The sequence below is a fragment of the Protopterus annectens genome, chromosome 2.part1, assembly GCF_019279795.1.
Source record: "Protopterus annectens isolate FY-2018-M chromosome 2.part1, PAN1.0, whole genome shotgun sequence".
Taxonomy (NCBI): Eukaryota; Metazoa; Chordata; order Ceratodontiformes; family Protopteridae; genus Protopterus; species Protopterus annectens.
The window spans coordinates 351320914-351342753 of NC_056729.1; the positions used below are offsets into that span (position 1 = coordinate 351320914).

At 44.6% G+C, this 21840-nt stretch overlaps 1 protein-coding gene across 1 annotated transcript in view; it reads right to left on the bottom strand.

Annotated features, from left to right (window-relative positions):
* Positions 1-21840, bottom strand: part of NCAPG (non-SMC condensin I complex subunit G) — a 1684114-nt gene that overhangs the window by 1143622 nt on the left and 518652 nt on the right. Inside the window, exon 8 of the mRNA XM_044063449.1 lies at positions 7630-7753. Coding sequence (XP_043919384.1) covers positions 7630-7753 — 124 coding nt within the window. The remainder of the gene's footprint in view (positions 1-7629; positions 7754-21840) is intronic.

Here is a 21840-nt window from a genome sequence, read left to right on the forward strand (position 1 = left end):
AAGGAATCTTCGACACCCTCATAGAAATTAGAAATTGCAGCCAAATGAACGCTAATGGTAGAGGCCAATAGACCAGATTGAAAAAGGTTGGTCAGATAGTCTAGTATTATCGACACTGGTGCTGAAAAGGGGTCTACTTGTTTATCTTTCAGCCAATGGGTAAATCTTTTCCACTTGCTCAGATAAGTAATTCCAGTGGAAGACTTATGAGAAGCAATGAGAATATCACGTACTGGTAAAGAAAGATCATTCTGCCTGGCAATCAAGGGAATGGGAGTAGCCAAGCCGTTAGCTTCAGGCTGTTCAGGTTGGGATGAATCAGTTTCTGTGGATGTGAGATCAACTCCGGGGTTGGACAGAGAATACATGGTCGATCTAGTAGGTGAGGCCAAAGGAAGGGGAACCAAATCTGTTGAGGCCAATATGGTGCTACGAGGATCACCTTGCTGTTCAACAAACGGGCTTTTTTCAGAAACTGTGGAATGAGGGGAAAGGGTGGAAATGCATAAAGAAGACCAGAGGGCCAATCGTGGACTAGAGCATCCTTGGGTGACTGTCCCGTAGGGGGAATCAGGGCGAAGTAGCTGCTGCATTTGTAGTTGGTCGGGGATGCAAAGAGGTCGCAGGAAGGATGGCCCCAGCAGTAGAGATCTCTGCCGCTATCAAGCGATTCAGGGACCACTTGAGTTTGAAGACTGCACCTGCTGAGTCTGTCTGCTATCACGTTGGAACTCCCGGGAATGTGCGTTGCTAGAAGAAACCAGTTGGTAGCCATCGCCCATTGCCATATCCTCATTTCCTCTCAACAAAGGGGGTAAGATTTGGTTCCGCCTTGCTTGTTGATGTACCAGACCACCGCCATGTTGTCTGATTGAATCGCAATTGTCCCAGACAGCAGCAGGGGATGGAATGCTTGCAACGCCAGAAGCACCACCCTCAGCTCTAGAACATTTATATGCAGATGGGCCACCAGTTCGGACTAAGTGCCTTGGACCGTCTGTCCCCGACATAGCCCCCCCATCCCATCAGGGAGGCATCCGTGGTCACTGTGGCCTTGGGTTACTGGGGGTAGAAGGGGGGAGAAGGGGCGAGACCACTGAAATTGTGTGTCATCCACCAATTTAAATCCTGTTTGCACCTGTGGGTTACTCGAATCACGGCTGAAAGAGGATGCTGAAAAGGATACCATTGGATGAGCAGTAACCATTGTAGAAGCCTCATGTGAAACCTGGCCATGGGGAACATTGGTGATGGAGGCTGCCATGGAACCCAACAGCCGGCCAAGGGAACAATGGTGATGGAGGCTGCCATGGAACCAAACAGCTGTAGAACCGAGTGAGCCGTGGATTTTTCCTTTGAAAGGATTGGAATTGGTTGTTGCTTTATCCTTAGAATTCTGTGCTCTGGAATAACAGCTCTGCAGTTTTTTGTGTCCAAGATAACCCCTATGAATTCTGTCAACTGAGATGAGGAGAGACTGGATTTTTGCCAGTTTATGGTTATGCCTAGCCTTTGAGCGGTGAAGAGAGAGTATGCCAGGGCTTTTTCCAGTAGATGCCTGGTGGGGGCGGAAATGAGCCAGTCGTCTAGGTATGGAAACACCTGGAATCTTTGAAGTCGCAAGTGAGCTGTGACAACTGCCATGCACTTTGTGAACTCTTTGGGGGCTGTAGAGAGTCCGAAGGGCAGTACTCTGAACTGGTAGTGACTGGCCTCCCACATGGAAGCGCAGAAATCTTCTTGATGGCCTTCCAGCTTTAAGTGGTAGTACGCATCTTGAAGATCTATAGAGCACACCCCAATCGTCTTTTTCCAAAAGCGGGAGGATAGACTGTATTCTGACCATCCAGAATTTTTGTACACTCAAACTTGTTCAATACACGGAGATCCAAAATTGGTCTCCAGTCCTTGGTTTTCTTTGGCACCAAAAATAGTCTCAAGTAGAATCCGGATCCTATCTGGTCTGGAGGGACTATTTGGATGACTCTTTTCTTAGCAGCTTTTCTATCTCTAGTGCTGCTGCTTCCCTTTGACTGGGTGGAACGTCGGAAAGATTTTTTGAAAGGACGGAGCAAAGATCGAAGGGGATAATATAACCTCTGGTTATAATTCTTTGTACCAAAGAATCGGTGGTGATGGTTAGCCAGGCAGAAGGGTACAAGAAGAAACGTCCCCAACCACCGCCAGAGGAAAGGAGTTGGGCCGCTCTTCAGGAGTGCCGGAAGGATTGACCAGGGAAAGAATCCCTGGAACCCTGGTTACGCCGACCTCCTCTGCCCCGAAAGGAGAGTCTTCCCTGTGAGTATCCCCCTCTGCCTCTGGGGGAGAACTCAGCCTGTGTGTCACGGAAAAGATCCTGAGATTTCTTGAACCATATCTTCCCACTCTTTTGGTTTCAGGAGAAAGCACGTTGAGGGGAAGAACAGACACCTACAGCAGAAAGGGTCTTACTGTCCTGTTCACATCTGGCCAGTGTACATTTAACTTTGGGCCCAAATAACGAGAAGGCCTCAATGGGGCATTAAGGAAGGAAGATTTAAAGGGTTCGGCAAAGTTGCACAAGCGCATCCAGGCGTGTCGTCACAAGACTGCAGCTGAACCCGCTGCTCTAGCTGCTCCTTCTGATGCGTGAGATATCAGTCACATAGAGGAGTTTGATATAGATTCAATGGTGGCCAGCTGAGAGGCCACTTTGTCATGAACCTCAGACACGGCACCAGCCAAGGTTTCAGTGAGCTCAGAAACCAGATCCCTTTGAAGCCTGGTAAAATGCGTCATATAATTCGGTGACCTGATAGCAAAGGTCGCTGAAGCAAAGGTGCACTTCCCTATCAGGGTCCAGAGCCCGGGACTCTGTTAGGTGGATGGACAGTCTGGCTTTCTTCTTCTGCCAGATCCTTTTTTGTTGCGGCCGCCACACCAAAGCATCCACAGGAAGACCTTTGGACCAATGGGAATCTTAAGCAGGAGGGGACAATATCTTATGTGGCCTCTGGGGAATAGCTGTGACAGTATCAAGAGCCTTCAAGCATGCTGCACGATGAGCCGGACAAGTTAATCGGCAGGTGGAGTAACCCAGGAGGTAGGGGACCGGGCACATACGGCCTGCAGGAACACAGATTCCTCAGAGGTTGGATTAGAGGACGGCCAGTCACCTCTCTTTCAGGATTTCGAGGATATCACCAAAGGATACCTCAGAGGGTGACCAGGGGGATCCTTCCCCTTCATCAAAATCTGTCTCTTCGGTGAGGGACTCCTCTGTGAAGTCCATGTGCTTCCTCTTACACAAACTTTTCCAGTGGACCTCCTCAGCGGGAGAAGCTGGAGAAGACAGTGGAAAAGGTGATTCCTGACAGAATAAGTCCTGCAGCCCTTGCACCCGGTGTCCACTAGGTGCGATTTGTGAAACCAGTGTACCAGAGGAGGGCGGAGGTATAAACTGTCTGGTATAGCCAGCAGCAGCAAAAGCCTTCTCCATCAGTTGGAAGGCTGGTCCACCCAAAGAGGAGTGCATGTCTAGGACAGGGGTCACCCCTCCCCTAAGTGGCTCTCCCTGCTGACCCGTAGTCCCTGGATGGCTGTGAAGCAGCAAACTATGCGCGTCACAACTGACATCCTGGGTCATAGCAAAACATCCTGCCACGAAGGCAACTGCGGTTCCTTAGTGAGATCCATAAAGGGAACCGCAGAAGGGGAAGACTGAGCTATATCCATGGACTTCAAAGGCAATGAAGGAGGAGAATAAAAAGGGGTCTTTGGAGATGGGTGATCACCTCCCAAGGAAGGATAGTTCTTGAGGGGTAGGCTACCTCTGGCCAAGAGTACCTGGTCCACAAAACGCAACACAATGTTCGGAAAGGCTTCTAGTGGACCTCAGAGACTGAGGGAGAAAGGCCTGTCCACAGAAGAGGCAGACTCCGTGCCCATCTCATCTGACCGCACTGAGGACAACGGTGCCGAGAGAGGCTGGACTACTGCACCAAAGAAGTAATCGGTGCCGAGGTCATTGTCTGCACTGACACAGGGATTGGTGCCAAAGTGGTTGTCAGTGCCAAAGCTGGAGTCAACAATAAAGGCGTCTGTTCAGAGGAAAAACTTGGAGCTGAGGCGGTCAAGGTCTGCACCAACTGAACGGTCTGTGCCGATACAGTGGTAATGGTCTCAACTGAGGAGCCCTTCCGTGCTGATATATAGAAGGCTTCAGGAGAAGACGGAGCCAAAATCACTAATTGAGCCGAAGGTCTGGGCACCGAAAGCACTGGGGGCTGACAGACGGAGTGAGCTCCGGAGCTGAAACTTTAGCCTTTTTAGGTTTTGGTTGGCAGGAGTCCCCAGCCAGGGATGAAGGCAAAGATTTAGCCTTAGTAGGAACATCCAAAGTTTTCTTATGGGCTCTAGGAGGGGTTGAGGCCTCCGACCCAGGAATAGCCTCTGAAAAGGGAGATTTTAGAAGTCCCTTCAGTAACAGCTTGCTTTTCCTTTCCGACAAGGTTCTATTAGAAAAGTTCTCACAAATAGTATAGGGTGGGTCAACAGACAAATGGGAAGCTCCCAAACAATAAACACAGTGTGTGCATCAGAAGTAGGCAGTTTGTTGTCCACAATCATAACACCGCTTAAACCCCGGACTACGCTTTTTATATGCCATGACAGCAAATTAATTCATAGAAAAGGTACCAGCAACGGTACAAGAGAGTACCCGAAGGTATGAAAAAGGAAAAGCATTACCAATGGTAAAGAGAGGATACCCTTGCGGTAAAAGTGGTAAAGAAAGAAGCAGAAAAACCTGAAGAAATTATGAACGCTAGATGCGATAGGGTAAGAGACAATAAAATATGAAATTTTCTGACAGAAAAGTAATCTGTAAAACTATTAAACAATTGACTGTACTTGGCTCAAGAGAAGTAGCTTGACATGACCGAATGGCAACGCAGCAAACAATCTGAGGTAACCAGGAGAGGGGGATTGTGGGTAAGAGTTTAGCTCGAGAGTTTGAAGCTGACGCTAGCTTGGAAAATGGCCAGCTCGGTTCCGAGCTTGGAACCGATACCCAAGCGTAAGGAATGAACGAGGATTAACAATATCAGATGCCCACTTTAAAAAATGAGGGCATAATAAAATGATAGTAAGAAAAAACCTTTGCACTTGATCTTTAAACCCCAAATTTTTGATGCCCATCAGGCAGAAGACATGCAGCTGTACAGATTAAAGCGAAGGCATTTGTTTAAGTTGCCAAAGCAATTACCTGTACCAAAGTTAGCTGAATGCATACACTAAGGAAATGCTTGAGACTGCAGGAAAATCATCAGTAAATTCATCTTCATTTACAGCCATGACATCAATTACTGAACGTCATCCTAATGTTAGTGTCAAATCTTCTGAACTGGTGCAGTCTAACTTTTGCAATATTAAAATGCTTTTTTGGACTTCAGAGCATTCTAAAGCATACCTTGACATACTCCATATGATGTAATTTACAGCAGAGTGACCAAAAAAATGTTCTGATTTCAGAATATCATAAATTAAATATATTACACAGCAAAATTTTTCCATACTATGTACTAGTCCTATGGTTCAATAGATACATCCATAACTTAAGCTTCAGCATTACAATGTCCTACTGTAGTCAGTGTGCACAGGTCGTGTCAGACTGGCTATACATACGAGGGCATCACCCTTTTAATCAGAGATTTCAGTAACATGCATGTCAGACACCATTCCTTAAAGCAGTATACTAGGTTGAGAGTTGTGACCAGGATAGGGTTTTGAACTGGCTATAATACTTGAAGAATCATCTCTGTGTATTTCATACACTCTATGGCCTTCATACAAAATCCTGACATAGTGGTTAACAAGTATAGTCTACTGCAAATTTAACACCACTGTTAGAATGAATGTCTCTAATTTATGGCATATAGAGAAGATGTGGATGGAAAGCCGCGGTGGTGCAGCGGTTAGTGTTGTCGCCACACAGCAAGAGGTTCTCCCATTCGATTCTCGGCTGGCGCGCCTTTTGCGTGGAGTCCACATGTCCTCCCCGAGGTCGAGTGACGTTAAAGACATGCAGGTAGGTGCGAGAGTGAATAGGCGTGCCTTCATTGAAGGTTGGGTGTCGGGCTGTCAACTCGGCACCGTAAAATTCACTGCCAATCATGTGCGTACCGAAGTTCCGATAAAGCGACCCCTTACCGTGAAAAAAGTAAAGACTTTTAGAGATGTGGATGGAAGACCAAATGGTGGACTTGTAGTTATTTTGGGTTGAGATGTTCTTGGGAAAAAAATCTGCTGTAGTAGCTGCAAAACTAGTTACACGAGCTTTGACTTATACTTGTATCCTAGTCCCATAGGAATTCTAGCACACATTTACAGCATGCCATTAGTTTCAACTGCGGCCTGCTCATGCCTCTTGGTTTAAGTGAAACGGAACCAAAAACTTTGGTAAAATGGGAATGCTCTATAAGTTTAATAGCTTATTTGCTTCGGCATATCAAGAGATAAAAAACTTCCACATAGTTTTGGGACTTGAGGAAGAGAGTAGAAGCTGAATTGTCTGATAAATGGTATGCAACAGCACCATGGAAATTAGGCAAAAAACTATCCCAAAGACTGTACACAAGGGAGCTATCCCACAGACTGCACTAGCAGCTAGCCTTACCAGGACAGGCAAATTGCTATGGAGATTTACCTGCAGTAATAAGAAACCACCAGGAAACAAACAGAAGACACCTGGCAATATGACCTTTTGATGCAATATTTGCTCACTTGAAGTAAAATAGGATTCAAAATGCAGCTGGGAACCCTCTAAGGGAAATGTTTACAAAACTGGTGTGGGGGGGGGCATAGCACCACCGCAAATGGCTTTACTCAGTCTAAAAACCATGCCATAAGCTGCTAAAACTTTAAAAAAATCAATAGGTTACTAGGCATTTTTTTAGGTTATTGCACAGTGTAACCCCCCCCCCCCAAGGAGACGCACACCAACAAACCCTGCATTACAGCTAAAACCTACAGGGTCATCCCCATAAAACCAGCAAACAAAAAGTAAAGTTTAATGAACGTAGCTGGTGTGCTACCTTCAAAAAAAAAAAATTTACTGTGCTTGAGTACTTTTAAAAGTGCTTGACTTCATTTAGTGTACATACACACACACACAGTGTAAAATACTTAGTGCACTATGAGGCATTTCATATTCATGCCTCATTGGATGATGTCTGCTCTTCAGTAATTACAAAATGAATGAATTTAGTATGTGCAATGAATGATGCATTTATAGGAAACATTACTATGATGTATTCAAGTGAGCTGTTATCTGCCATTATTTAGGAGTTACGGGACAAAGGAATTTATTATGCCTGCGTTGCAAAGGGTGGGTCAAACATCATGGCAAATGTATCCTATAATTTATTATATGAATGCATGGTAATCACTGACCATGCCTCTATCAATATTCAGTAGTGCCACGCCCAAACCTGTGCAAACCTCAAGAGGTATTACACTATACAATAACCATTTTTTTATACTAGGCAATGTCAAGACATTTTCACTATTTTACTCAGACTTTCACATTTTATTGTTCACTGGCACTGTTGTAATAAATTAAACTGGAAAATAAATAAAAAAGGTACTCACTACTTGAATTCTCCTGTCATCATCATTAAGAATACTTAGCAGTTTTTCAGTAAGCAATGAAGTGAGTGATGTAGGGGTACTCGGTTGTACCAGAATCTCCTGCAGCACAGACAGTATGTGTTTCCTACACAAAAAAGTTGCCATAAAATATATATATATTATCAGCAACAAAAAAGTACAATACATGAATGCAGAACGTATATATTCATATCACATCAGATTTACGACTGAATCTCTCATGGGTCCTCTAGCTGAAAACATCCTCTCCAACAATCAGAACTCAGCAATTTTGTCAAAATTCATTCAGTTAGGGTTATATGCTCACTACACCAACACAAGCACTACCTACCTACATACAGAACTGTTTCCAGCTTCCCAAAGCCACCAGTTCACCTTAAACACAATAGTGCAAATTCTTGCACATCAGCAAAGTAGCCATGAAAAATTGATACCTACATTGCTAACAAAACAAGTACTGACAATGGTAATTAGCCACTCGTCTAAGAATGAAAACACCAGGAATCCTTGCAATCTCAGGTGAGCTGCCACTACTGTCATGCATTTGGTGAACACCCCGGAGGCTCTGGTGAGACCAAAAGGGCAGAACTCTGAATTGGTAATGACTGGCTTCCAGACATCCTTTCCCAGAAAAGAGTATGAACTGAACTGTGACCATTGGAAACTTGGTGCGAACTGATTTAACGTGCTGAGATAGATTGGTCACCTTTCCCCTGTTTTTTTGTCACTAAAAAGAATCTTAAGTTCCGGATTTTAGTTTGTCTGCAGAGAACTCTTGGATGACTCTTTCTAGCAGCTTTTGTATTTGAAATGCTGCTTTTTCCTTTTAAATGGGTGGAACACTGAGGAATTTCCTTGAGATAGGAGGTGAAAGGGAAAAGGGAATTATATAGCTTCTGGAAATGATCCTCTGCACCAAAGTATCTGTTATTTCTAGCCAGGGTCTAGGGTGCAGGGACAAAACCACAGACTGCCTCCAGAGGGAAACAATCGGGCCTCCTTTCAGGAATGCTGGAATGGTCTATAGAAAAAGGAATCTCTAGACTCTTGGTTCTGCAGGCCACCTCTGCTGCGAGGGAAGCATCTACCATTGGAATTCCCCCTTCTGCCTTGGGGAGAAACTTCGCCATGTGTGTCCTGGAAAGGACCTTGGGACTTTTTGAACCACATATTCCCAGAACCTTGTTGATTCCTGAAGAAGGATCTTTGAGATGCATAAAAACGTACATCCACGGCAGACAGGGTCTTTCCATCCTTTTCACACCTAAAGTGTCTAACTTTGGGGCCAAAGGCGTTCTGTCAAAAGGAGCTTTGACGAACAAAGACTTGTAGGTCTCTCCAAAATCACATAAGCACATCCAGGTGTGCCTCCTTATGGAAACATCGGAAATAGCTGCCCTTGAGGTTCCTATGGCTTTGTGCAAGACAAACCTCACGGAGGAACTGGAAATTGCCTGCAGGGTAGCCAACGGAGAAGTGACAGACACCTGCGCTTCATCAGAAACCGCTCCTGAAAGAGTAGCAGAGTTCCTTAATCAGGATTCTCTGCAACCTGGTGAAATGGGCCAAATCATTCAGAGACCTGAATACAAAGGTCGCTGAAGCATAGACACACTTCCCAAATCTGTCCATTGTTCAAGACTCCTTGTTTTGTGGATGGATAGTGGAACTTCTCTTCGGATAGTTCCTTCTTAGTGGCTGTCATCACGGCCATGGCATAGACATGTACACCTTTTTTCAAAAATGGTCCATATTCAGGGGCTGTCAAAACTTTATCTAGCCTCCAACGGATTGGTTCAATGGTGTCCAGGGCCTTCCATGACTGCAGAGACACCAAATCTACAAGGTCATCTGTAGGCGGAGTCACCCAAGTACCTGGTCTGGTACAGAACACCTCCAGGGATAGACTCAGACGAAGGACTGTTGGACTATAAGCAAGACCTTTGTTTCAGGATTTCAAGGATGTATCCAAACCAGACAGCATCAAAAGGAGACTGGGGAGACCCTTCATCTTCCTCAAAGTCCGTATTCTCTGTGACTGACTCCTCGGGTGCCCAAGTGCTTCCTCTTGCATGTTCTCTTTTTAGGGACCTCCTCAAAGGGATACTCGGGAAGGTATCAGAAGAGGTGCGGCTACCCTGCTGGGAAGCCTGAGGTTTCCAGACCAGCTATCCCTATGGAGAGGCTACATGAGGATCCGAGGGGAAGGGAACAGTCTGTTAAGGAAGCTGACAAGGCTCTCTCCCTGACCTCAAAGGCAGACTTCCCCAGAGAGGAACAGCTCAAATATGTAAGGACAAGCCTTTGGACCATAGTCCCCTGCAGCTCTGAGGAAAACTCCCCCAAGACCAAAGTTGGAGCCAAACTAACCCGTGCTGATGCCCCAAGGTGCAAAGTCTGCTCTGAAAACTTCGGAGTCGACTGAGACACCTTAGAGCAGACAGGGTAGCCCTGGCTCAGAGAGAATTCCTGATCCGAAGCAACAGAAGAAATCACAGCAAGCTTTGGATCAGAGTAGAAAGCAGTTCTTGGATCCAATGCTAACAGGCCCAGAAGGTTTGGATCCAAAAACTCCAAGAGCGACAGGGAAGCTGGAGGAGGAACTTGCATATGGCGTGTAGTGAAAGGTCAGATCTCCTGACTCAGAGGTAAGAGCTGAGAGGGCACTTGATACGCTCTGCACCAAAAGAATTTTTCTTACCAACTTCTCCACATTTTCTTCAGTAAGGCTCCTGGAAGAGCAAGTGGAAACTAGTGACAGGGACTCCAGTCTCTCTAAAAAGGGTGAAGGAACCCTAGAAGGGACTGGGTCCACTGAAGGAGAATGTCTAGTTCTCAAAAAAACAATGAATATCAGGTGTTGAATCAGACTTTTGCAGACCCAGGATCTGAAGCACTCATCAACCATAAGCTTGGTCATTTTAATATTCAGATCCAAAGGTATAGTCAAGATCAGAGGTATAAGTCTTTAGTTTTGGATCACAGGTTGATGTTGGATCAAAGGACAATTTTCTTTCATTTAGGGTCCAATGGAGTAGACTGATCTGAAGGTCTTTTCTTAAATTTTCCTGAAAATGTGTTAGAGGAGAGTGAAGCTTCAAATAACGCCTTGCTAAAAGAAGAGGGAAGCAACCCCTTAAGGATCAGTTTATTTTTAAGTTCAACAAGTGCTCCAGGGTTGAAAGCATGGTATAAAAGTTTTCCTGTAGGTGAACTGGACAAAAAAACACAACCACAGTGTGTGAGCATCAGAGAAAGGAATTTTCTGTCCACATTTCTCATTTTAAACACAGGTGCTTTTGTCCATCAGCCACAAAAAGTAAAAGAAAAAATTTTAGTTCACAGTTTACGAGAGGAAATGCTATTTATTGAACAGGATTTTTTTTGTGGGGATAGCAGAAAATGTAGGAATGCCAACAGTATTAACGAACTCTAGAAGTATACTAGCGACAGTATACAAAAGAGTACAACCCCAGTAAAAAGTGGAAAGGGAGCTTAACGATAGGAGAAAACTAAGACTTAGAAATAATTAGAAATATATTCAAAAAGATAAAAATGAAAAAAGTTATGTACTCACCATGTTTCCATGTGTGTTGTCCATCTTTGCCTTCATTCTTACCAGGTTGGGTTCGGATCCAATCCTCGGGATCAGTCTCGGCCATTTTATTTAAGCTCGAGGTATTCTGTCACAGCTTCTGGCTAAACCCTATCCCAGCATGCACTATAACATTCTCCAGATCTTGTTTGCTCTCATAAGTGTGTCTCAGAAAAGACCAGAGTCAATAGAAGGTGGTCAGAGATTCAGGTTTTCCAAATGTATAGACTCAGTCTTTCGGGAGTCAAAAGGGCAGGGGGGGGAAAGAGGGTGAGATGTAAGAATGAAGGCGAAGATGGACAACACACATGAAACATTATGGTGAGTACATAACTTCATGTATTGTTGTCGAATCTCGCCTTCATTCTTACCAGGTTGGGGCAGCATCCCTAGCACTTGTCTTATTGGGTGGCTCAAGGGAGACTTATTCCTCAATCGTGGAACCAAAAGAGGCCCAATTCCTGGAGGTCAAATCGACTTTGTAATGATTGATAAAGATATGTGGTTTCGCCCATGTTGCTGCTGCACAAATGGCATCAATTTGTAATCTAGGAAGAAAAGCTGAAGATGTTTCAATGGCTATTTTAGATACTTCAATACTTCTGGGAAGATCCTTATTCTGAGAATTCCAAATAAAAGCGATGCAATCTGAAAGACTTTTTGAAAGTGTCACTTTGGAGATGGAAAAACTTTCTTTGAATCTGAAAAGGAAATAGTTGGTCAAATTTTTGGAAATCCTTATTTCAGTGTAAATAACGTAATTGTCTACGCATGTCTAGTTGATGCAACATATATTCTGCCTTGTTCTCAATTTGGGAAGACTGGCAGCTCTGTTGCTTGGTTCAGATTTGACACTGATTATGCGTTGGGCAAGAAGGAAGGATTTGTTCATAAGGAGGCACTGCCCTTGTGGAAAAGCAAATGTGGGGGTTTTATCAACAAGGCTTGCAACTCTGACCCTATTCTAGCAGAGGTGATTGCTACTAAATTGGATTGTTTGCCAATGTTAAAAATTTGAGTTTGCAAGAAGATCCTGGCTTAAAAGGGGCAAAAAATTAAACGAGAAGACAAAATTTAAATCCCACGGAAAGTAAAGTTGTGTACACTTACCATAAATGTAGATGTTAGAGTGTATTCACTGTTGCAGTCATTACATTTGGGTAATCTGCTGGCAGGTTGCCGTCAGTCGGCCTGATTAACAAAGTCTTGGGTCCTGCGTCGCGTGTTGTCCCTTCTTCCAAGATGTTATGTCGTCAGGGGTATAAAAACATGCAGCAGACGTCATTACATCAGTTTTTCTTGCCCCAGATGTCAGGTGCCCCCCTAATGGGGAGCAAACAAACATAAAAACACAAAATTATAAATCCAACAAAAAGCAAATATACCAAAAAGGCTTTTAAGCATAGTAAATGAAAGCAGAGGAACAGCCAGAAAAAGTTAGGGGGCTGGAGGGAGGTTAACCAAGACTGCAACAGTGAATACACTAACATCTACATTTATGGTAAATGTACACAGCTGTACTATGTTCTTTGTGTTTCACTGTTGCAGTCATTACATTTGGGTAGATTCCCAAAGCTATGGTTGGGAGGAGGAGTTTATACAGCATTAGGGCCAGCTATAAGGCCCTGCAAGACAGCAGTGGCAAAGCCAGCTCTAGATTTAGAGAAAATTGGTAAATGACAATGTGTGGTGAAAGTATGGACAAAGCTCCAGGTAGACACTTCTAGGATGTCCCTGGTAGGAACACCTCTGAGAAAGGCTGCAGAAGTAGATGCAGCCCTGGTGGAGTGAAATCTGATCCACTGGAGGATAGGTTTTCCATGGTGCTTATAGCAGAAATGAATGCAATGGCTTATCCATTTACAAATGGTTTGTTTTGAAATAGCCTTCCTCTCTGCCCCTGCAGCAAATACTACCAGCAGTTGTTCAGATTTTCGAGGTTTAGTACTGTCCAAGTAGAATCTAAGTTGTCTGTGCACATCCAAGGAATGCAGAATCCGTTCCCCTTTTTGTGGATTGGGAAAGAAGGTTGGCAAATGAATGGACTGATTGAGGAGCCACACTGGAAACCACCTTGGGCATGAAGGATGGATTGGTCCTGAGAGATACCCTATCCGCATGAAAGATGATGAAAGGCTCCACTGCCACAGGGGCCTGTAATTCAGATATCCTTCTAGCTGAACTGATTGCTAAAATGAAGGCTGTTTTCTAAGAAAGAAATCAAGTCTGCAGTAACAGCTGGCTCGAAAGGAGGTAGAGTGAGTTTCACCAAAACAAAGTACAGGCAGGGGTTGGAGCACTCCTTGGTGGTCTCAAGTTTTTTGCCCCTAAGATATGCTTCTTGACCAGAGGATGAGAGAAGAGGGGAGGTTCTGTGTTATGAGCTGAAATAGCTGAGGCGTGGATTTTAATGGAGGAAAAAGACAGGCCCTTGTGAAGCATCTCAGTTGTGTATTGCAAAATCTGAGGTAAATTGGGAGCTGCTGTGCTCATCCCTAAAGATTGGTTCCAGGCACAGAATCTTTTCCATTTGTCAGCATAAGATTTTCTAGTACAAGGTCTCCTTGCCTCCAAGATAACATCCATCACAGGTTTGCTGACGGATAAGGGTGAATTTAAGTGATTAGCCAGGCTGCAAGGTTCAATTTTGGAAGCTGAGGGTGCAGAATTTGGTTCTCCTGCTGAGACAGCAGGGAAGGTATCTGAAGCAGGTGCCATGGAGATAATTGAAATACTGTGCAGGAGGGGGTACGAGTGCTGGTGCGGCCATTCTGGAGCAATAAAAATCATCCTTGGTTTGTCCAGTTTGACTTTTAGCAGAACTTTGGAGAGCAGCAGCAGTGGGGGGGAGGCGTAGACAGATCGTTTTTTCCAGCTGAAGGACAGAGCATCCACTTTCCAGGCTTGTTTGTGGGGAGTCCTTGTGCAAAACTTGTTCAAATGGTAGTTCTGCGGGGAGGCAAATAGATGTCTGGGCTCCCCCATTCGTTTAACATGTTGAAAATCCTTGGTTCCAGTTTCCACTCGTGTGGGTCCCATGAGGTTTCTGCTTAGTCCGTCTTCCAATGTATTAAATTTTCCTGGCAGGAATTGAGCTTGTAGGTGCACTTGGTAGCTCAAGGCTGTGTTCCACAATGCCATGGCTAGTCTGCAGAGGGGGGTAAGAATGTGTACCCCCTACTTGTTTATGTTCCACATTACACTGGTGTTGTCCGTCTTTACCATTAGTTGTCCTGGAAGAATGTAGTCCTTGAAGGCTGTCGGAGCATTCTGTACAGCCATTTCTTTTTGATTGATATGTAGGTGCATTTGATTTGGGTTCCATTTGCCCTGAATGCACTTCCCTGCCAGGTGAGCCTCCCCCCATGCATAGTCGGATGCCTCTGTAGTTAGGGTTTGGGCAGCAAGGGGTAGCGTGAATGGCAGTCCCTTGTTTAGGTGGCAGGCCTCTGCCCACCATAGGAACTGCAGGCGTAGGCAAGATATGATAGGAATCATTGTCTCCAGGCTGTGAAAATGTTGACTCCATAGACTTTTTAGATACCACTAAATGCAAGCCATGAACCCCAAGGCTTGCAGCATTTGTCTTGCAGATAGAGTTTTTGTGGCCACTTGTTTGAAGCAAGTTACCAAATGAATTTCCTTCTCTGGCGTGAGAAAAGCCATCTCGGCAGTTGTATTCAAGCTTGCACCCAGGAATGTAATCTGTTGACAGGGTGCCAGTTGTGATTTCTTTCCGTTTATGGTGTAACCCAGACAAGTTAGAACCTTTTTACAAACGCCAAATTTAGAAGTATGCCCTGGTTTTCTGCCTGAATTAGACAATCGTCCAGGTATGGATATATTTGAATATTTTTTTGCCTGCAAAAAAGCAATAACTGGAGCCAGGCACTTTGTGAATACCCTGGGCGCAGTAGACAAGTCAAAGTGCAGTGCAGAGTACTGATGATGCAAGTAGCCTGCTTTGAAGTGTAGGCATCTTTTGCATAATTCCCTGATTGGGATGTGCAGGTATGCTACTTTTAAATCTAGAGTTGCCAACCAGGCATCTTTGCCCAGCACAGGAAGTAATTCGCGAAGAGTCAGCATCTTGAATTTTGGAATCTCCAGAAAGGTGTTTAGAGTAGAACGGTCCAGGATTGGACGCCATGATTTGTCTTTTCTGGGTACCAGAAAAAGTCTGGAATAGAAATCTTGTCCCTTTTCCTCTTCTGTTACCAGTGGAATAGACGCCACGCTTAAGAGGGAAAGTACTTGTTTTTGAGCCTCTGCCCACTGATTTGGGGACAGGTCTGGTGACCCATTTGGTGTTGGCAACGTGTGGAAATGAAATCTGTATCCCTGGGATACTATACGTAAAACCCATTTGTCCTGGGTTATGAGTTCGCAGTTCTTTGCATGAAGAGCAATCTTTCCCCCCAAAGGGGCGGTCAAAAGATAAGTGCTTGGGAATTTTAAAAGGAAGTCATTGAGACTGCTTACCATAAGGGATGCCTTGTTATTTCCAGATTTGGAAGTGGAGTCCCCCCACTGCTTAGTTCTGAGAGTACCCTGGGACTGAAACCTGGTGTTTTTGCTGTGTCTTGGTTTGGCTTGAGAGGACCTGGAAGGGACTGGAAAGGACCAATTCTTAGTAGGCCAGTGCCTACTAAATCTTGGAGGTTGTACTTGTAAAAAATCTTTAACAGTTTGCATAGATTTAGCTTCATTTTCCATCTTTAAGAACTTCTTCAGCCTTATTGCCAAACAGGTGGTCGTGATTTAAAGGAGCATCCAACAATTTAGCTTTAACATGATCAGGCAAAGATTGCTTCTTAAGCCAAGCATGCCTTCTAAGCACAGACCCAGTAACAGCAGCCCTGCAAGAAGCCTCTAAAGAATCAAAACCACACTGCAAAGTATGTTTTCCAACTTATTCAGCAGACTGCATTAAATCCTGTAAATCTTTACTTTCCACAGAGTCAAGAATCATTTTCTGTTTAAGCAGTCCAATAATATGCTGTTGATATTTTAACATATGAAATTGACAGTTTAGAGCTCCGATTGCCAAGGTTACAGAGGTATAAACCTTTTTACTCCATCTATCCAGCGCCCAGGAGTCTATCGAAAGGGGTAGGATTATTAGCAGTAGAAGTCTTAATGCCCTTGTGCCCGAGAAATCGTCTCTGGATCTGCAACAGGATTTTTGAAAAGGAACTTGTGGGACTCAGGAACCCTGTAGTATCTGTCAGGTTTACTAGGAGCCGGTGGCAGGGAATCGGTGGCCAAACTGGATTCCGAGAACACGTCATCAACAATGTCTAGTACAGGAGGTATAGCCAAAGGCCTATGCTGAGGCAGGAGGAGGAAATCCCTAAGCCTCATTTTTGAATCAGAAAATTCCTGGCTTTCCCAGTGGAAATGCTCCCTTAAAGTATGTAAAGTTTCTCCAAAAGAAAAATACCCTGGAGGGGAAGCAGAGGGAATGGAATCCACTGCATCAGAATCCTCATACGTAGGTATGGACGAATCCAGGTCATCAGAAGAGTCAAAGAAACAGAATCCTGATCAGAAGATTCATAATCAAGCTCAGCCCTAGGCCTCTGTTGGGGGGGGGGGTTGACTACCCCTGACTAGACCTTCGCCATTTTTATCATTTGTTTTTTAGGCATAGGGGCCTGCGCATGTGGCCTGGGCGTCAGACATTTAGACATGGATAAGATTTAGGCCTTAGTAATGAAGACGGTGTCAATTTAATATGCAAGTTTGTAGGCCTGAATACACCCTCAGAAGCCGGTGACTACACAGCAGCTCCAGACCCAACCAAGGTGGAGACATCCGCGGGTTCCATAGCTGAAGTATCTCGCGGCATACCAGACTCCGAATGGGTCTCAAAGTGTCGTCGGCAGTTTTGGACCTCAGCGGCCTGTCTTTACCTTTGTGTTTTTTTCTGGAATCTCGGTAGTCGGATGGCTAACAGATGACATTTCTGGATAATTAAACAGAGAACCGAAATATTTAGAGACAAAAATGTACAGACTATGGATAGTGCGCTGATTAAAGCACAAAACCGACAGCAAGGTACATCGTGGTCAGGGCCTAGGCAAGGAATACAGTACAAATGAAAATCTTTGAGGTATTTGCTTTCAACAAGTAATGCAATTATTAACTTTTACTGACATCGGTAAGGAGCAAGAAAAAGTTTCCCCAATGGGGTACTTCGCTTTATGTTGAAGACTTCTGTACTGAAATTCGAAAACGAAAATTTCTGGAGTCAGCCAACCAGCACTTGCGAACTGCTTCTGCTTCAGGCACCGCACGGCAAGAAACACTGATGTAATGGCACCGGCTGCATGTTTTATACCCCTGATGACCTGGACAACACCCGACACAGGACACAAGACTTTGTTAATCAGGCAGACTGAGGGCAACCTGCCAGCAGATTACCCAAATGTAATGACTGCAACAGTGAAACACGAAATACATCTGGAGGATCTCTGATAGGTGGTCTTAACAAGGTACCTCTAAAATACTTTGCATAGCCTATGAGACAATGTTTCCGCCTAATTCATCAAGATGGAAAATGGATATAGCTGCGAGCTCAACTCTAATGGTAGCAGCAGCAACTCCCTCACTGAAAAGTTTCACTAGGAATTCTGAGATGGAATCAACTGGGGCAGAAAAAGGGTGAATGTGGTTATGAGTGGCCCATAAGGAAAATCTTTTCCACTTACTTTTATATATCTTTCTTGTTGAGGCCTTATGAGAAGGAATAAGGATGAGTCTAACAGAAAAAGAAGAAAGGTTTGGAAAGTTGGCTATAGTTGGAATCGGAGCACCCAAGCTGTCAGTTTGAGGGTGTGAAGGGATGGATGGAGTGTTCCTGACACGAGTCAGAAGATCTGGAACCAGGTCCAGAATCCAAGGCTCCTCCCAAAGATGAGGCCATAGGAAGGAGAACCAGATTTGGCAAGGCCAGTATGTGGCAATGAGTATCAAGTCCCTTCTCAATTGACTTTCTGAAGTACTTTGAGAATTAACGAGAAAGGAGGAAAAGTGCAGAGGAGACCTGAGGGCCAATCATGAACAAGTGCAGCCCTTGGGGACTCCCCTGGAAGGGGGATAAGAGTAAAGTAGCTGCTGCATTTGGCATTCATGGATGTCGCAAAAGTCATAGCATGGATGGCCCCATTTGCGGAAAATCTTTTCTTCTACTTCTTGTTTCGGGGACCACTCACAGGGCATTAGAATTGCTCTGCTGAGTTTGTCTGCTATCACGTTGGAGTTCCCCGGGATGTGCATTGCTATCAAAAAACGTTGGGAGTAGGTTGCCCACTACCATACTCTCAGGGCATCTCGACAAAGGGGATCTGGTTCCTCCTACTTTATGTACCACAACTGACATGTTGTCGATCTGTACTGCAATAGTTCCTAGCGGAAGAGTCCTGGAATGCTTGCAACGCTCGAAGCACCATTCTCATCTCTAGGACATTGATGTGCAAGTGGGCCTCATGATCCTGCCACATGCCTTGGACCGTCTTTCCCATATAAAGCCCCCCCCCCCCCATCTGAGAGGAATCTGTAGTCAATGTGGCTAGTGGGGGGGGGGGAGTACAAGTGGACAACCTAGAATTATCTGAGTGGAGTAAAGCCACCAACAAAGGCACTTCTTGCAAGTTTCTGTTAATACCTTGTGAGACATTGGCAGGTCTTGCACGGACCACTGGGTGAAAAGTAACCACTGTAGAATTCTCATTTGCAGACATGCTAATGGGATCAGAATGATTGCTGCTGCCATGATTCCCAGGACTTTTAGAACCATCCTTGCTTATACCTTCTTGCCAAGAAGGTAGGAAACCTGGTGTCTTAGAACTTGAATTCTTTCTGTATGGAGTCTGGCTGTCAGGTTTGAGTCTAATTCTGCCCCTATGAAAACCACATTCTGAGAAAGCAGCATGGCAAATTTCTCAAAATTTATTATAATGCCTAGGTGAGAGAAAAGTTGTAAAGTTGTCTCTCTTGCTTGTATTATTAGATGCTTAGTTGTGGCGGTTAGAAGCCAGTCAAAGTACAGAAACACCCGGAATCCTCAACTTCTCAAGCGAGCCTCTACTACTGCCATACTTTTAGTGAACACTCTGGGGCTGTAGTGGAGCCAAAGGGCAGAGCTCGAAACTGGTAATGACTGGCTGCCAGCCAAAAGCACAGATGTCTCCTGTATCGCCTGTCCATTTTTATGTGGTAGTACGAATCTGGGAGATCTATACAGCACATCCAGTTGTCTTTTGGAATGGACGCATTGACTGCAGTGTCACCATCTGGAACTTTTGTCTTTTTTACTGATTTGTTGAGAATGCTGAAATCCAGACTTGGTCTCCAGTCCCGTTTTCTTTGGAATTAAAAAGAATCTTGAGGAAGTTCTGGATCCTATTTGGTCTTTGAGGACTGTTTGGATGACTTGTCTAGCAACTTCTGAATTTCTAAAGTTGCTTGTTCCTTTTGACTAGGAGGAACATCCAGAACCTTTATCATTAGAACGGGAAGGGAAAAGGGTATGATGTAACCTCTAGATATGATGCTTTGCACCCATTTGTCTTTTATGTTGCCAGACTTCTGGGTACAAGGATAAGAACCCCCCCCCCACTGCCTCCAGAGTTGGCCAGATGGGTCTCCTTTCAAAAGCGCTGAAAGTGCTTCCCAAAGAAAAAAATCTGTTGCCCTGATTCTGCGGACCCCCTCTGCAGTGTGGTCAGCGTCTTCCATAGTGCTTCCCCCTCTGCCTCTGGGAGAAGCTTCACCACGTGAGTTCTGAAAAGATCTGAGATTTTCAGAACCACATTTTACCACTTCCTTCTGGTAAGCATGGAAAAACAGGCTATGGCAGTGTCTTTCCACCCTGCTCACACAGTGTGTGTCCTTGACTTTCGGCCCGAACAGGGACGAGCCATTGAAAGGGGGACACAAAGGAAGATTTAAAGGATTCCGCAAAGTCACACAAATGCATCCAAAAATGTCTCCTTAAAGAAATTCCAAAACCCGCAGCTCTACTTGCTCCATCTGCTGCATATGAGAGGAGACTCATGGAGGCATTCACAACTGAATCTGCAACCCCTTCAGCCACTGAACCTTGGAGAGTAGCTTAACACCTGCACAATTACAAGCAATTCAGTCACTAATTAAGAATGAAGATAGTTATAAAATGTACCGATAAAGGTAGCTCTGCTGTGATATTAGATGGCACATATTACATAGAACACAAGTATGTATATGTTGGACTGACTATGGAGCCATTGACAGAAAAACAAGCAACCTTATAGCACTAAGGGTGAAAATTAGTGTTAAAATGCATGAGGATCAACAGATGAATTGTTTAGATATTTACTGGTAGAATATCTACAACTGCCAGTTATTTATGGTGTGCTGAAAATACATAAGGACATTAGATATCCTCCTATGAAAACTATAGTTTCAGCTAGAGGATGGGCTACTGAGCCCATTTCAAAATACTTGGAAAAACAACCGAGACCATGGTTAGCCAATACAAACACTATTTTAAGAGAACACAATCTTTTTAGAAAAGTTATATAGCTGGTCACTGGGCAAAATAGAACCTAGCTACTACTTAGTGACATTGGATGTGGAATTTTCTTTTTACCATTATTCCCAAGGATGCTGGAGAAGAGGAGGAAGGCATGCCCAAAGGCAGGTAAAGGCTAGGACTGTGATAGTGATGGTCGGAACTTTGAATGTTGACAGTATGACTGGCATACGGAGAGAGCTAGCTGATATGATGATCCAAAGGAAGGCTGGCATATTGTGTGCAAGAGACCAGATGGAAGGGGAGCAGGGCTAGGTGTATTGGAGGCGGTTTCAAATTTTTTTTATCATGGTGTGGATGGGAGGAGAAATGGCATAGGCATTATCCTGAAGGAACAGTATGCTAAGAGTGTTCTGGAGGTGGAGAGTGTCGGAGAGAGTGATGTTTATGAAGCTGGAAATTGATGGTGTAATGATGAATGTTGGTAATGCATATGCTCCACAAGTTGGGTGTGCGATGGATGAGAAAAACATTTTGGAGTGAGTTGGATGAAGTGGTGATGACTGTACCGAAGGCTGAGAGACTGGTGATTGGAACAGATTTCAATGGGCATGTTGGTGAAGGGAACAGAGGGGATGAGGAAGTGATGGGTAGGTATGGTGTTAAGCAAAGGAATGCAGAAGGTAAGATGGTAGTGGATTTTGCAAAAAGGATGGACATGGCTGTGATGAATACGTATTTTAACAAGAGGGAGGAGCATAGGGTGACATACAAGAGTGGAGGAAGATGCACACAGGTGGATTATATCTTATGTAGAAGGGCCAGTATGAAGGAGATTGGGGACTGTAAAGTGGTGGCAGGGGAAAATGAAATTAGGCAGCATATGATGGTTTGTAGGATAACATTAGTGATCAAGGAGGAGGATGAGTGTGAGGGTAGCACCAAGGATCAAATGGAGGAAACTGAGAAAAGGTAATTGTGAGGTGATGTTCAGGGAAGAGTTAAGACAGGCACTGGGTGGCAGTGAAGAGTTACCAAATAGCTGGGTAACTACAGCAGAGCTAGTAAGAGAGATGGCTAG